Source organism: Sander lucioperca, chromosome 24 (assembly GCF_008315115.2).
Source record: "Sander lucioperca isolate FBNREF2018 chromosome 24, SLUC_FBN_1.2, whole genome shotgun sequence".
Classification (NCBI taxonomy): Eukaryota; Metazoa; Chordata; class Actinopteri; order Perciformes; family Percidae; genus Sander; species Sander lucioperca.
Window position 1 is genome coordinate 17,967,663 of NC_050196.1, and position 15,000 is coordinate 17,982,662.

A 15,000-nucleotide genomic window follows, 5' to 3' on the forward strand; every position below is an offset into this window, starting at 1 on the left:
ACACACAGACACACACACACACACACACACACACACACACACACACACACACACACACAGACACACACACACACACACACACACACACACACACACACAGACAGACACACACACACACAGACACACACACACACACACACACACACACACACAGACAGACACATAGACACACACACACACACACAGACACACACACACACACACACACACACACACAGAGACACAGACACACACACACACACACACACACACACACACACACACACAGAGACACAGACACAGACACACACAGACACACACACACACACACACACACACACACACAGAGACACACACACACACACACACACACACACAGACACACACACACACACACACACACAGAGATAATAATAATATTAATATATAATAATATATATTATCACGTGCAGACCTGTTACTCTGTCTGTTAGTGTTGGTTGCGACATCCCGGTCAGGTTTCCCGTTTCACAACTCCCTAAAACTTTCACTTCTTATTTTATATTATTATATGATCGTTATGAGATTAGTCATATCCATAGATCAGCAAAAATACTCTCTGACACAATGACAAAAGCAAAAACAAGGAAGTGAGCTGCAGACACAGCTCTGTCGTATGTAAACCAAAAGCTACTAGATTGGCTCCGAGGTCAGCGACCGTCTCTAGATTACAATCAGCCGGTCAAAGTTTGGTAGTGTGACGTATCTTAGCAGCAGTTTCCGTCCACTAGAAGTTCTGTTGTTGCTGCTGACAGACTCAGATTATTATTCTAAGTGTCTGACAACATTATGGGATGGAGCCCTACAGAGATAGACCTTTTAGTTAAAGAGTAAGATCCTTTTAGTTTAACATGAAACAGCCCTGAAATCACCATCACCAAACCCACCAGACTCCATGTAAATAATCAGGACTTTTAGCATGTATAGAGCCAGCATATTTCCACCAGACTCCATGTAAATAATCAGGACTTTTAGCGTGTATAGAGCCAGCATATTTCCACCAGACTCCATGTAAATAATCAGGACTTTTAGCGTGTATAGAGCCAGCATATTTCCACCAGACTCCATGTAAATAATCAGGACTTTTAGCGTGTATAGAGCCAGCATATCTCCACCAGACTCCATGTAAATAATCAGGACTTTTAGCGTGTATAGAGCCAGCATATCTCTACATGTAAATGGGTGAATTAAGGGTTTATTCCAACCAAACCAGAGTGGTGATTGTTGGAACAGTGGAAAGATGAACCAAGACAGCTTTTGATAGTTTTATTTAGTTTCTGTCCACTTTGAATGAAGTTTGTTTTACGATGATAAAAGTACTGATTATTTACATGGAGTCTGGTGGAAATATGCTGGCTCTATACACGCTAAAAGTCCTGATTATTTACATGGAGTCTGGTGGAGTTTGTCTTATATTATCATTTACTCATCTACAGTAACAGACAGTTTAGTTTTAAAGGTCTGGAGGTCAGAGAGTTTCTGAGAGCGTGACGGACTCTAAGGTGAACATGCATCGATGTCAATGATTGTGTGTGTGTGTGTGTGTGTGTGTGTGTTCGTTCAGTGGGTCTAACAGGAACTAAACTGGGTTGTGCTGAAGGAGGATGTGGAGCCTGCACCGTCATGCTGTCCAGATACCAAACACACACTCAACAGCTGCTGTATCCTTTAAAACCAAGTGTGTGTGTGTGTGTGTGTGTGTGTGTGTGTGTGTTAAGTCATGTGCTTCCCTCTGCAATAATCGGCCTTTAACTTAATGTTCAGTCACTACGCTGTCAACGCCTGCCTCGCCCCCCTCTGTTCCCTACACCTGGTCGCCGTGACAACTGTTGAAGGCATTGGCAGCGTGGCGAGAAAACTACATCCTGTACAGGTGAGACACAACCACATCAAAAACTTGAGTTATGATATACGGCCGTATGTGGTCCACGGGCCTTGATGTGTTTCTGCTGCCCTCGAATCTAATCCATCTTCCACGCAATGACACAGTTTAACTCTGTGTGTGTGTGTGTGTGTGTGTGTGTGTGTGCATGTCTGTGTGTCTGTGTGTGTGTGTGTCTGCCTGTGTGTGTGTCTGCCTGCGTGTGTATGTGTGTGTGTGTGTGTGTCTGTGTGTACATGTGTGCGTGCGTGCTTATGTGTGTGTCTGCCTGCCTGTGTGCGTGCGTGTGTGTCTGCCTGTGTGTGTGTGTGTGTGTGTGTGTCTCTGTGTGTATGTCTGTGTGTGCGTGCATGCTTGTGTGTGTCTGCCTGCGTACGTGCGTGTGTGCGTGCTTATGTGTGTGTCTGCCTGTGTGTGTGTGTGTGTGTGTGTGTGTGTGTGTGTGTGTCTGCCTGCGTGTGTGTGTGTGTGTGTGTGTCTGTGTGTACATGTGTGCGTGCGTGCTTATGTGTGTGTCTGCCTGCCTGTGTGCGTGCGTGTGTGTCTGCCTGTGTGTGTGTGTGTGTGTGTGTCTGTCTGTGTGTGTGTGTGTCTGTGTGTGTGTACATGTGTGCGTGCGTGCGTATGTGTCTGCGCGTGTGTGCGTGCATGCTTGTGTGTGTGTGTGCATGCGTGTGTGCGTGCTTGTGTGTGTGTCTGCCTGCGTACGTGTGTGTGTGCGTGCATGCTTGTGTGTGTGCATGCGTGTGTGCGTGCTTGTGTGTGTGTCTGCCTGCGTACGTGCGTGCGTGCATGCTTGTGTGTGTGTGTGTGTGTCTGTCTGTGTGTGCGTGTGTGTCTGCCTGCGTGTGTGTGTCTGTGTGTGCGTGTGTGTGTGTGTGTGTGTCTGCCTGCGTGTGTGTGTGTGTGTCTGTGTGTGTGTGTACATGTGTGCGTGCGTATGTGTCTGCGCGTGTGTGCGTGCATGCTTGTGTGTGTGTGCATGCGTGTGTGCGTGCGTGTAGGCACTGACAGAATTGCCTCTAAAGTATTGAAATATGCCTCGTCATTCAAAACCAAAGTTTAATCCCTAATGAGTTAATCTCATCAGAGTCAGAGAGCCAATCAGCACGCATCATGCTTCTAACAACCTCTAACAACGTCTACATGTGAACGTTTCTTACGATTTATGATTAACAACGTGTGTTTTTATCTCCAGGAGCGAATAGCGAGATCTCACGGCTCCCAGTGTGGTTTCTGTACTCCGGGGATCGTCATGTCCATGTACGCTCTGCTGAGGAACAACGCCACTCCCAAAATGGCCGACGTGGAAGAAGCCTTCCACGGTAACGCCCTCACGCCATCTTGCCTAATCTTTGAACTAGAAAATTCTGCAATAAATTTTGACAGTGTGCCTAATACTTGGTGCACATCCGAATAACTGGGAGACAGTGTCTAAGATGGGCGCAAACATGTCCATTTAATGATAATTATACCTCTCAAGTTTGTTCTGTAATTCAAAAACCGTGGGTCTAAACGGCAAAAATATTATTATCACAAGAGAGATAAAGGTCTGGCGAACGCATTGATGTGGTTGATATGTTTGTGGTGACACAGAGCAGGTAACAAACAGGGAACCGTCTGCGTCCTTCCAGACATTTTTTTCTGCAGTTGGTATGAACAGAGCCAACAGTTTAGGTCTGGTGGTTGCCATAGTTACATGTCTGTGACCGGCACAACATTTTCTACATTTTGACCAACCATGATGTATGAAGAGTGCAAACTGTAGGGGAGAGAGCAATTTGTTAGGAAAAAATTTAGGGAATCGTACTGCAGCTCCTCCCTCTGTCCTCCCCTCTAGCTCTCAACATTCCGGCCCCATACACACACATTGGAAAATCTGAAACGGTCTGAAAACTGGACGATACATAAACTGTGATTTGGTAGAAACCGTGCTTGATATTAGAAAGCCCATTCAGCCCAAGAAACGCCAAAGTGTTGTCTTCGGTTTAAACTTTTAATTATTTTTCTACATTAAAGTATGGCGATACAGCGTGGCCCCAAAGAGGGGTTGTTTTGAGCTATGTTAAGCGATTTCCTGACGATTTTCCATTAAAGTCTATGGGAAATTTCACGCCGTTTTTTGCCAATTTCGTGAAAACCGCGCTACAAATCTCTTAGAAAAGTCATAGCACACCATTCCTGATCATTACACACGTTTTGATGTATTTATGTGTATGTGTTGGCAACGCTCCGTGACTAGTAGTGGGACAAAAAATGTGGCGGAAGATGAAGAATAAGTATGGGGGATAATAGTCATTGTGCCGATTGCTACGGAGCCCCCCTGGTCCCACTTTGTAAAAAAAAAAAATTAATTATAAATATCTCCTCAAGATAGTATCTCGTGGCCTCAAGATAGTAACTCGTGGCCTCAAGATAGTAACTCGTGGCCTCAAGATAGTATCTCGTGGCCTCAAGATAGTAACTCGTGGCCTCAAGATAGTATCTCGTGGCCTCAAGATAGTAACTCGTGGCCTCAAGATAGTAACTCGTGGCCTCAAGATAGTATCTCGTGGCCTCAAGATAGTAACTCGTGGCCTCAAGATAGTAACTCGTGGCCTCAAGATAGTATCTCGTGGCCTCAAGATAAGTGTATATAAAAGGAGAATGCACAATGGAGCAGCTTTTCTCCCCAAAGCAGAGAGTGCATCAAGACATTTAAAGGAATATAAATAATAATAGAAGTTGGTAAATAGAGTATATACATGTAAAAAGTATAAATATAGGCTATAAAATATGAAGAAGAATTATAAAGGACTATGGATATGCAGTCTCACGGCAGTTTGTGTAAATGTCACGTTATTTTCTCGGGGAAAGGACGCCGGGAGACGGCTGGGAAACGGCCAAAAATGATGCTTTGTAAGCTGGGAGGCGGCCGCAAGGCGGCCCGCTGGGGACGCGCCACAATAACGGGATGGCGGAGGTTGGGTTTAGGAGAAACATAACGGGGAAAGGGCGCCTTACGTGCCAGGAGACGGCCGCGGGGGACGCGCCACAATAACAGGATGGCGGAGGTTGGGTTTTAGGAGAAACTCTCTGCACTCTCTGCTTTGGGGAGAAAAGCTGCTCCATTGTGCATTCTCCTTTTATATACACTTATCTTGAGGCCACGAGATAGTTATAATTAATTTTTTTTTACTGGATATACTATTTTTATACTGGAGCAATTTCAAAGATTGTTGTTCCCATCAGTCATAGAAACTGACCTTTCACTTCACTTATGAGACGCCTGAAACATAACAACCGTGTTGTAATGCAGTGTTTAATATTTTAACCACAAGAAATACAGCAAGTGGGATACCTGTTTGATGAAAATCGGTTATTGTGCAACTTTCAACAACCGTAGGAAAGAGCGTGTTCACTTCACTACACACACACGCACACACACGCGCACGCACGCACGCACGCACGCACAGACAGACAGACAGACAGACAGACAGACAGACAGACAGACAGACAGACAAATAACGCATCAAAACACCTTTTTCTTTTTTCAGGGAATCTGTGCCGTTGCACCGGATACAGACCCATACTTGAAGGATACAAGACTTTCACTGTGGTGAGACACACACACATACACACACACACACACACACACACACACACACACACACACACATAGAGACACACACAGACAGACAGACACACACACACACACACACACACAGACACACACACACACACACACACACAGACAGACAGACAGACAGACACACACACACACACACACACATACACACACACACACACACACACACACACACAGACACACACACACACACAGACAGACAGACAGACAGACAGACACACACACACACAGACAGACAGACAGACAGACAGACAGACACACACACACACACACACACAGACACACACACACACACACACACACACACACACACACACACACATAGAGACACACACAGACAGACAGACAGACACACACACACACACATACACAGACACACATACACACACACAGACACATAGACACACACACACACACACACACACACACACACACACACACACACAGACAGACACACACACAGACACACACACACACACACAGACACACAGAGACACACACAGACAGACACACAGACACACACACACACACACACACACACACACACACACACACAGACACACACACACACACACACACACACACACACACACACAGACACACACACACACAGAGACACACACAGAGACACACACACACACACACACACAGACACACACACACAGACACACATACAGAGACACACACAGATACACACACAGACAGACACACATAGACACACACACACAAATACACACATAGACACACACACACAAACGGAGACACACACACACACACACACATACACACACACACACACAAACGGAGACACACACACACACACGCACACACACACACACACACACACGAACACACGAACACACACACACACAAATTAAATGTGTGTGTGTGTTTTCCTTCCAGGAGGGCGGGTGCTGCGGTGGCAGGGGGCGGGACAACGGCTGCTGTCTGGCCAATGGGAACACAGCTGAGAAACCTTTAGAGGAAGACGATGATGTAAGTCTGAATTATCTATTGGTGGTTTATGTTTTTTCAATGTCTTTACGGACGTTTTTTTGGGACGTTTGTGTGACGCTTTTTAAACTTTTTTTTGCTTTAACACTTTTTTGTCAATGTTTTTATCTAATCCCATGAAAGGACAAGACAGGATCCAAGACATTTGTGAAGGAAATTCAATACTTTTAAGACCCTTATGTTTAGAATATTTAATGTAAACTGTGTGTTTGTTTCTGTGCAGGAATCACCATCTTTATTCAACGCTGCGGACTTTGCACCCTTTGACCCGACACAGGAAATCATCTTCCCTCCTGAACTCATGGTAAACAACTTAACACACAAAAAAGCCTTGAAAAAAGCCTTAAAAAAGCATTCAAAAAAGCACCTAAAAGCATCAAGAAAAGTAGGAAAAAATAGGCGTCTAAAGCCTAAAAAAGGCCTAAAAAAACCTTGAAAAAAAACTTGAAAAAAGCCTTGAAAGCGCTAAAAACAGCATCATAAAAGTGGAATAAAAGGTGTCTTAAGCCTTGAAAAAAGCCTTTAAAAGCGTTGAAAGGATTTTTAAAAAGTGTCAAAAGTTAGTTGTTATAAACCAGGAAATCATCAGCGTAGAGTCGAATATAGTGTGAGGTGAACGGTGCATTTAGGTCCCTTTTATGAACCATAACCTGCATCCAGCACTAAACCATACAGCCTTCTTTTCTTATTGTTAAGCAGTTATATCATAGCGGAAAAAAGCCTTGAAAGCGTCAAGAAAAGTGGGAAAAAATAGGCGTTTAAAGCCTAAAAAAAAGCCTAAAAAAACGCCTTGAAAGCGCCAAAAAGCACCTAAAAAGCATCAAGAAAAGTAGGAAAAAATAGGCGTCTAAAGCCCCAAAAAGGCCTCAAAAAACCTTGAAAAAAAACTTGAAAAAAGCCTTGAAAGCGCGAAAAACAGCGTCAACAAAGGTGGAAAAAATGGCATCTTAAGCCTTGAAAAAAGCCTTGAAAAGCGTTGAAAGGATTTTAAAAAAGTGTCAAAAGTTAGTTGTTATAAACCAGGAAATCATCAGCGTAGAGTCGAATATAGTGTGAGGTGAACGGTGCATTTAGGTCCCTTTTATGAACCATAACCTGCATCCAGTACTAAACCATACAGCCTTCTTTTCTTATTGTTAAGCAGTTATATCATAGCGGAAAAAAAGCCTTGAAAGCATCAAGAAAAGTAGGAAAAAATAGGCGTTTAAAGCCTAAAAAAAAGCTTAAAAAAAGTCTTGAAAGCATAAAAAAAGCGTCAAGAAAAGTGGGATAAAATAGGCGTTTAAAGCCTCAAAAAAGCCTAAAAAAACGCCTTGAAAGCGTCAAAAAGCACCTAAAAAGCATCAAGAAAAGTAGGAAAAAATAGGCGCCTAAAGCCCCAAAAAGGCCTCAAAAAACCTTGAAATAAAATTGAAAAAAGCCTTGAAAGCGCGAAAAACAGCGTCAAAAAAGGTGGAAAAAATGGCATCTTAAGCCTTGAAAAAAACCTTGGAAAAAGCCTTGAAAGCATCAAGAAAAGTAGGAAAAAATAGGCGTTTAAAGCCTCAAAAAAAAAGCCTAAAAAAAGTCTTGAATGCATAAAAAAGCACCTAAAAAGCATCAAGAAAAGTGGGATAAAAATAGGTGTCTAAAGCCCCCAAAAGGCCTCAAAAAACCTTGAAAAAAAACTTGAAAAAATCCTTGAAAGCGCGAAAAGAAAGCACCTAAAAGCGTCAAGAAAAGTGGGATAAAATAGGCGTCTAAAGCCTAAAAAACGCCTTGAAAGCGCTAAAAACAGCGTCATAAAAGTGGAATAAAAGGTGTCTTAAGCCTTGAAAAAAGCCTTTAAAAGCGTTGAAAGGATTTTTAAAAAGTGTCAAAAGTTAGTTGTTATAAACCAGGAAATCATCAGCGTAGAGTCGAATATAGTGTGAGGTGAACGGTGCATTTAGGTCCCTTTTATGAACCATAACCTGCATCCAGCACTAAACCATACAGCCTTCTTTTCTTATTGTTAAGCAGTTATATCATAGCGGAAAAAAAGCCTTGAAAGCGTCAAGAAAAGTGGGAAAAAATAGGCGTTTAAAGCCTAAAAAAAAGCTTAAAAAAAGCCTTGAAAGCGTCAAAAAGCACCTAAAAAGCATCAAGAAAAGTAGGAAAAAATAGGCGTCTAAAGCCCCGAAAAGGCCTCAAAAAACCTTGAAAAAAAACTTGAAAAAAGCCTTGAAAGCATCAAGAAAAGTGGGATAAAATAGGCGTTTAAAGCCTCAAAAAAAAGCCTAAAAGAAGTCTTGAAAGCGTTAAAAAAGCATCAAGAAAAGTGGGATAAAATAGCCATTTAAAGCCTAAAAAAAGCCTAAAAAAAGTCTTGAAAGCGTCAAAAAAAAGCACCTAAAAAGCATCAAGAAAAGTGGGATAAAATAGCCATTTAAAGCCTAAAAAAAAGCCTAAAAAAACGCCTTGAAAGCATAAAAAAGCACCTAAAAAGCATCAAGAAAAGTAGAAAAAATAGGCGTCTAAAGCCTCAAAAAGGCCTCAAAAAACCTTGAAAAAAAACTTGAAAAAAGCCTTGAAAGCATCAAGAAAAGTGGGATAAAATAGGCGTTTAAAGCCTAAAAAAAAAGCCTAAAAAAGCACCTAAAAAGCATCAACAAAAGTAGGCAAAAATAGGAATTTAAAGCCTAAAAAAAGTCTTGGAAGCGTTAAATAATATGGGGGAAGAATGCATCTAAATCCTCAAAAGAAGTCTTATTTTTAGGATACTGAAGTGTGTAGTCCCTGCCCGATATAATTTAAAGAATGCAAAATAAAGTTTAAATGTTGTTTTCTAGTCTCTCACCAAAGGTCAGGGGTCGGCCTCGCTGCGTTTCCACGGCGACAGGGCGACGTGGCTGCAGCCCGCCAGCCTGGACGAGTTCCTGCGTCTGAAATGGAAACATCCGGACGCCAGAGTGGTGGTCGGGAACACGGAAGTGGGTCAGTCTGTCGCTCACAAACGCACAAACGCACACATTCATACACACACACAGACACACACACACACACATGTTTGTTTCACTATCTTTGTGGGGACCCGTCGTTGACATAATGCATTCCCTAGCCCCCTCTTAACCCTCAAACAGACCTTTAAACTGGTGGGGTCCAGCATTTTGGCCACCCTATGCCACCCCAGTTGGCAGCAACGAATTAAAAGTTATGGCCAATTTGACAATTTATGAGCGTGAATCTCCAATGTCCGACTGCAGTGAATGCAGCACGAGATGACGCCAGAGCGGCAAGAGCCTGATGTGTTTGGAAAACTGAGCGGCGCGAAGCGAGGGAGCCAGGAGTCACGAGGAAAGGAGACACAGGAGGAAAGAGGTCAAAACGGATTAACTATCTATCAAGAAATGAAATTATAACAAAAGAACAGTGCTAGCATAGTTGCGATGCTGATTTTGAGATGATAAAAATCAGGTTGAAGAACGTTATTTCGCTAACTATACATATACCGTATTTTCCGGACTATAAGTCGCACTTTTTTTCATACTTTGGCTGGTCCTGCGACTTATAGTCAGGTGCGACTTATATATCAAAATATTTATAATTTCACGTTTTTAAATGTTATTTCATGCTGAAAACATTACCGTCTAAAGCCGCCAGAGGGCGCTCTAGGCTTGTGACAACTATATGCTGCTCCTAAAGACAACTGAGAAAGAAAAGAAACTGCAGGTGACTGCAGGTAGTAAAATATGCAGCCGAAAACGGTAATCGAGCAGCAGAAAGAAAGTTTGGAGTGAGAGAGAAACTTGTGAGAGACTGGCGAAAAGGTGACTCTTACTGCAATGAAGGAAACAAAGAAAGCTAGTCGCGCGCTGAAAGCAAGATGGCCAGAGCTGGAGGAACGAGTCCACAGATGTAGATGCACGTCAACGGTGGAGTTACGTCTCCACGCCCTGGTAGTTGTTCTGTATTCTGTTGTATAGTTGAATAACTGTTAATGTGTTACGTTAACATACCGGACACCTACCGTATTCAGCCCCTTGTTCTGTGTGCTACTGTGTCACTGTAAGAAGAAAACTGTGAAATCTACAGCAACTAGCTGGCAGCAATTAGCTAGTAAGTTGCTGTAATATATTCTACAGTATGCTTACTGTACATCTAATCACAGTACATAGAAATGTACTGTAACTGTATTTACGGTAATAATCACAGTACTGCACTTTTAATCACAGTACATATTAGACTACTGTAGTAGATATTACTGCATACATTTTAATACTGTAAAATAATTACAGTATTATAATTATTTACAGTATTATTACTGTATTATATTTACAGTATTATATTTTAAATGTAATATATTATTTCATTTATTTTAATTTATGTTATATTTTGTTTTAATACATAAGGGATAATGTATAGAACGCCGGTCATTATCGGGAGAATAAATCCCGTCAGGGCCACCAGACCCTGACGGGCCAGTGGACTTGAAATCCCATTCAAGTCAATGGAGTGTTATAATAGCATTGTGAAGAGCCGTATAATAAAATAGAAATAATGACATACTGTGAAATACCTAAACACCTAGCTGGCTGAGGAATCTGGCCAATGGCAGACAGTAATATTATCAATAAATAAGAACAGAGCATACATTTGGACCCAAGCAGAAAGTGAGGTTTAAAAACTTTATTCAACTATTAGAATTCATAAAAACAAACATTAAAACTTCATCCAACCGTTCACATTCTCAGATATACAGGATATGACATATAGACATAGATATGAAAAGCATGGTCTATCAATGTATCATACTCTACTAGTATTAGTAAAAACAAACAGTAAAACCCAACATATCATATACATGTTGTAGTTAGACAGAAGTATGTGCGAGGGAGGTAGAGAGAGAACGTGCATGTGTGACAGAGTAGTGTGTGTGTTTGTGTCCATGTCTCTGTGCGTGTACATGTGTGATGTGCTAGTCAGAGAGGAAGGGATAGAGAATCCATGTGGGCAAATACATGTGTGTAAGAGAGTCAATGTGTGTGTGTGAGTGAGTGAGAGAGAGAGAGAGAGACATGGAGAGAGAGAGACAAAGAGAGAGAGAGACATGGAGAGAGAGAGAGAGAATGTGCGCATATGTTGTAGTGAAGTCCTACCACAAGAACAAGAACTCCACCCCAGCATCTATCAATGTGTGTGTGTATGGAAATGGAGCCTGAGTGGAGTGGACGTCTTCTTTACTGCAATGGAAAAAAAGGTAAAAAGGAATTAGATGCTGATGTAGAAATGTATAATGAGCAAGACTAATGACTTTCTCATGAAAGAGTCCACTAATTTACTCTCCAATGCAAAGAAACGTAAAATCTGAATGCATGAAACATTAAAAAAACACATGAATTAATAAGAATATGATAAATGTAATGTAATAAATGAAGGTACACAAATACATTGTTGGAGGATATTAAGGCAAAGGGAATACTTCAAAGTTCACTTCATAAAGGGGTCTTACCCGGCATGCTCTAGGTATTCTGCCAGTCATATTCAATGAAGTCCTGGATTAGAGCGGCGACATGTTGATTCAGGGACTGGTTTTTCCGTTGAACCTTCTTTCCCGTACTCTTGCTGGTCTGGAATTTAGCAGCACATTTACTCTGTTCTGGATTTATCCGGACAAAAAAGCTGTAAAAAAAGAAAAAAAAAAGATATACATCAGTATTTTTGCTACTTTATCACCACACAACAGTAGTCCCATATATTAATCCAGTACTGAGTCTGCACTATGAGAGTGGTAGCAAGAAGACTGTAATGAACATAGTGAAAATAGAAATATATAAATAAAAAAAATAGTCAAAAAGCTCTTACCGTTGGACAAATTCAAGGGACTTGGCTGCCTCCAAGCATGATTAGCCTCGGAGTGCTAGGCAGGGAAATCTGTGCTTCAGCAGTATAATAAACACAAAACGTTGTTAGAAAGTATGCAACTATAAGGCAAGACTTGCTTTTTGTACATGTGATTCTGTAATGCGCACACTGACTTAAGGTTACAAGGACATTTTGCAACACCACAAGGAAAATTTACATTTGCACGGTTTCTATGCACTTTCACGTGTTTTATGCAGCAGGGATTGTGTCTGTAGAGACAAAACAGTGCTTGCACTTAAACCCCATGACTAGTTTTCAACTGTGTTGTGTGAAAATTACCTGAGTCAGTGTTGTCTTTCAAACAGCCTGTAGTGTCGTTATCTCTAGTGGAACCTAGCAAGGGGGAAAGATGGAGAAAAACGATTAAAGTATGTTAAAATTAGGAAACTAGCTAGCTCTCCAAAACACACACCTCAAACAGACAGATACTGTGTACTGACACACAAAGTGAGCGAGTGAATGGGGCTAGTTAGCTAGTGGGTAGTACTGATAGATTTTCGACTTACACGAATACATGATCAACACACATCACACACACACAAAATATATCAAATCTCGGGTGCTAGCAGGAGTAAGTGGAGCTAATGTGTTTGCTAACATTAGCTAGCTGGCTACACAAGCACACAGTCATGATTCAAACTAATTTTAAAAAATCTAGCTATATTAATCAAGTCTAATGTTGTATATTATTATGTTATAAATTAATAAAATCCATGGTCCAATACTCTTAGCTTATTAATGCCTTATAACTTACTAACTGTCACCAAAGTGAGGAAGAGGCTACTTACATACTCTAGTGCAATCTCTGAAGAACTTTCCGGCTGCGTGGCTTGGCTGTGGAAGTCCGATAGATCCCGCTCAAAATTACTGTAATATTATTCACAGGATAATTGTATTTACTGTAATCTCGTATTCTACAGCATTTTTGCCATGATCGCGTGAAAATCTACAGCAACATACTGTATACATATATGCAGTAGTCATTTGTTCAGTATACAGCAATACTGCTGTGAAAACTACGGAATCTTGTTACTGTGTAGTTGAATAACTTGCCTTTCCAGATTAAATGTCTGTTCTTGATCTTGGATTTTGTGAAATCAATTTCTAAATAAATGCGACTTATAGTCCAGTGCGACTTATATATGTTTTTTTCCTCTTCATGACGCATTTTTTGACTGATGCGACTTATACTCCGGAGCGACTTATAGTCCGAAAAATACGGTAATGTTAGTTAGGTCTGACGTTTGTTCTGTGTAAAGTCGGCTACAAAAGCTAATGTTGATTCAACGTCTGTCAGGGAAAATTACTTTTAATCTCACAGAAATGAAGAGGAAAGGTAGCATATGTAGTTTTTTCTCACCAAAGAGAAAGGCGAGAGAAATAGAAAACAACTGAGCAAGGTAGACGGAGAAGATGAGGTGGAAGGAGAGAGAGAAGACGAAGATGAGGTGGAAGGAGAGAGAGAAGATGAAGATGAGGTGGAAGGAGAGAGAGAAGATGAAGATGAGGTGGAAGGAGAGAGAGAAGATGAAGATGAGGTGGAAGGAGAGAGAGAAGATGAGGTGGAAGGAGAGAGAGAAGATGAAGATGAGGTGGAAGGAGAGAGAGAAGATGAAGATGAGGTGGAAGGAGAGAGAGAAGATGAGGTGGAAGGAGAGAGAGAAGATGAAGATGAGGTGGAAGGAGAGAGAGAAGATGAGGTGGAAGGAGAGAGAGAAGATGAAGATGAGGTGGAAGGAGAGAGAGAAGATGAGGTGGACGGAGAGAGAGAAGACGAAGATGAGGTGGAAGGAGAGAGAGAAGATGAAGATGAGGTGGACGGAGAGAGAGAAGACGAAGATGAGGTGGAAGGAGAGAGAGAAGACGAAGACGAGGTGGAAGGAGAGAGAGAAGATGAAGATGAGGTGGAAGGAGAGAGAGAAGACGAAGACGAGGTGGAAGGAGAGAGAGAAGACGAAGACGAGGTGGAAGGAGAGAGAGAAGATGAAGATGAGGTGGAAGGAGAGAGAGAAGACGAAGATGAGGTGGAAGGAGAGAGAGAAGACGAAGACGAGGTGGAGAGAAAAGGGCAACAGAAAGGTGACAGAGAGAGAATACAAGGCCGAGGCGACCGGGGACAGGAGGAGGTGGAGAACACCACAGCGGTGAAGAGATGGAGGGAGAGCATCACCAAGATGAGGAGGGAGGAAGAGAGAGACGAGATAGCGTGCAGGGCTCAGACAGTGAAAGGGAAAGCAGAGAGCTGGGCCATCACCAACCATCTCCAGTCCAGCTGCTCCACATGGTACGGAAACTGTTGCTGCATATATACTAAGTTACATATAAATAAGAACAACATCAAATAAATATAAAAATTCATGTTTGCTTAAATATGAATAATTAGGGAAAGTTGTCAGTGTGAAAGTGTGATGAGATGGGGAGATGAGTTTTTATATTTTGTGTAGAATGTATTTTAGATCTACTGCTGGGATTAAATTAAAAAATTAAACAAATTAAGCTAAAAATACTCTCCCAGGCTAACATGTTAGTGTGTGTTAACACAGTCTGATGGTTAGAACTAATCAATGACAGTTCA

The 15,000-nt window shown here is 41.8% G+C and overlaps 1 protein-coding gene across 1 annotated transcript in view; it reads left to right on the forward strand.

Annotated features, from left to right (window-relative positions):
• xdh (xanthine dehydrogenase) overlaps positions 1-15,000 on the forward strand; it is a 47,980-nt gene that overhangs the window by 3,332 nt on the left and 29,648 nt on the right. Inside the window, exons 3-9 of the mRNA XM_031319832.2 lie at positions 1,583-1,679; positions 1,783-1,891; positions 3,099-3,225; positions 5,437-5,498; positions 6,432-6,524; positions 6,766-6,846; positions 9,353-9,497. Of these exons, the coding sequence (XP_031175692.2) occupies positions 1,583-1,679; positions 1,783-1,891; positions 3,099-3,225; positions 5,437-5,498; positions 6,432-6,524; positions 6,766-6,846; positions 9,353-9,497 (714 nt within the window). The remainder of the gene's footprint in view (positions 1-1,582; positions 1,680-1,782; positions 1,892-3,098; positions 3,226-5,436; positions 5,499-6,431; positions 6,525-6,765; positions 6,847-9,352; positions 9,498-15,000) is intronic.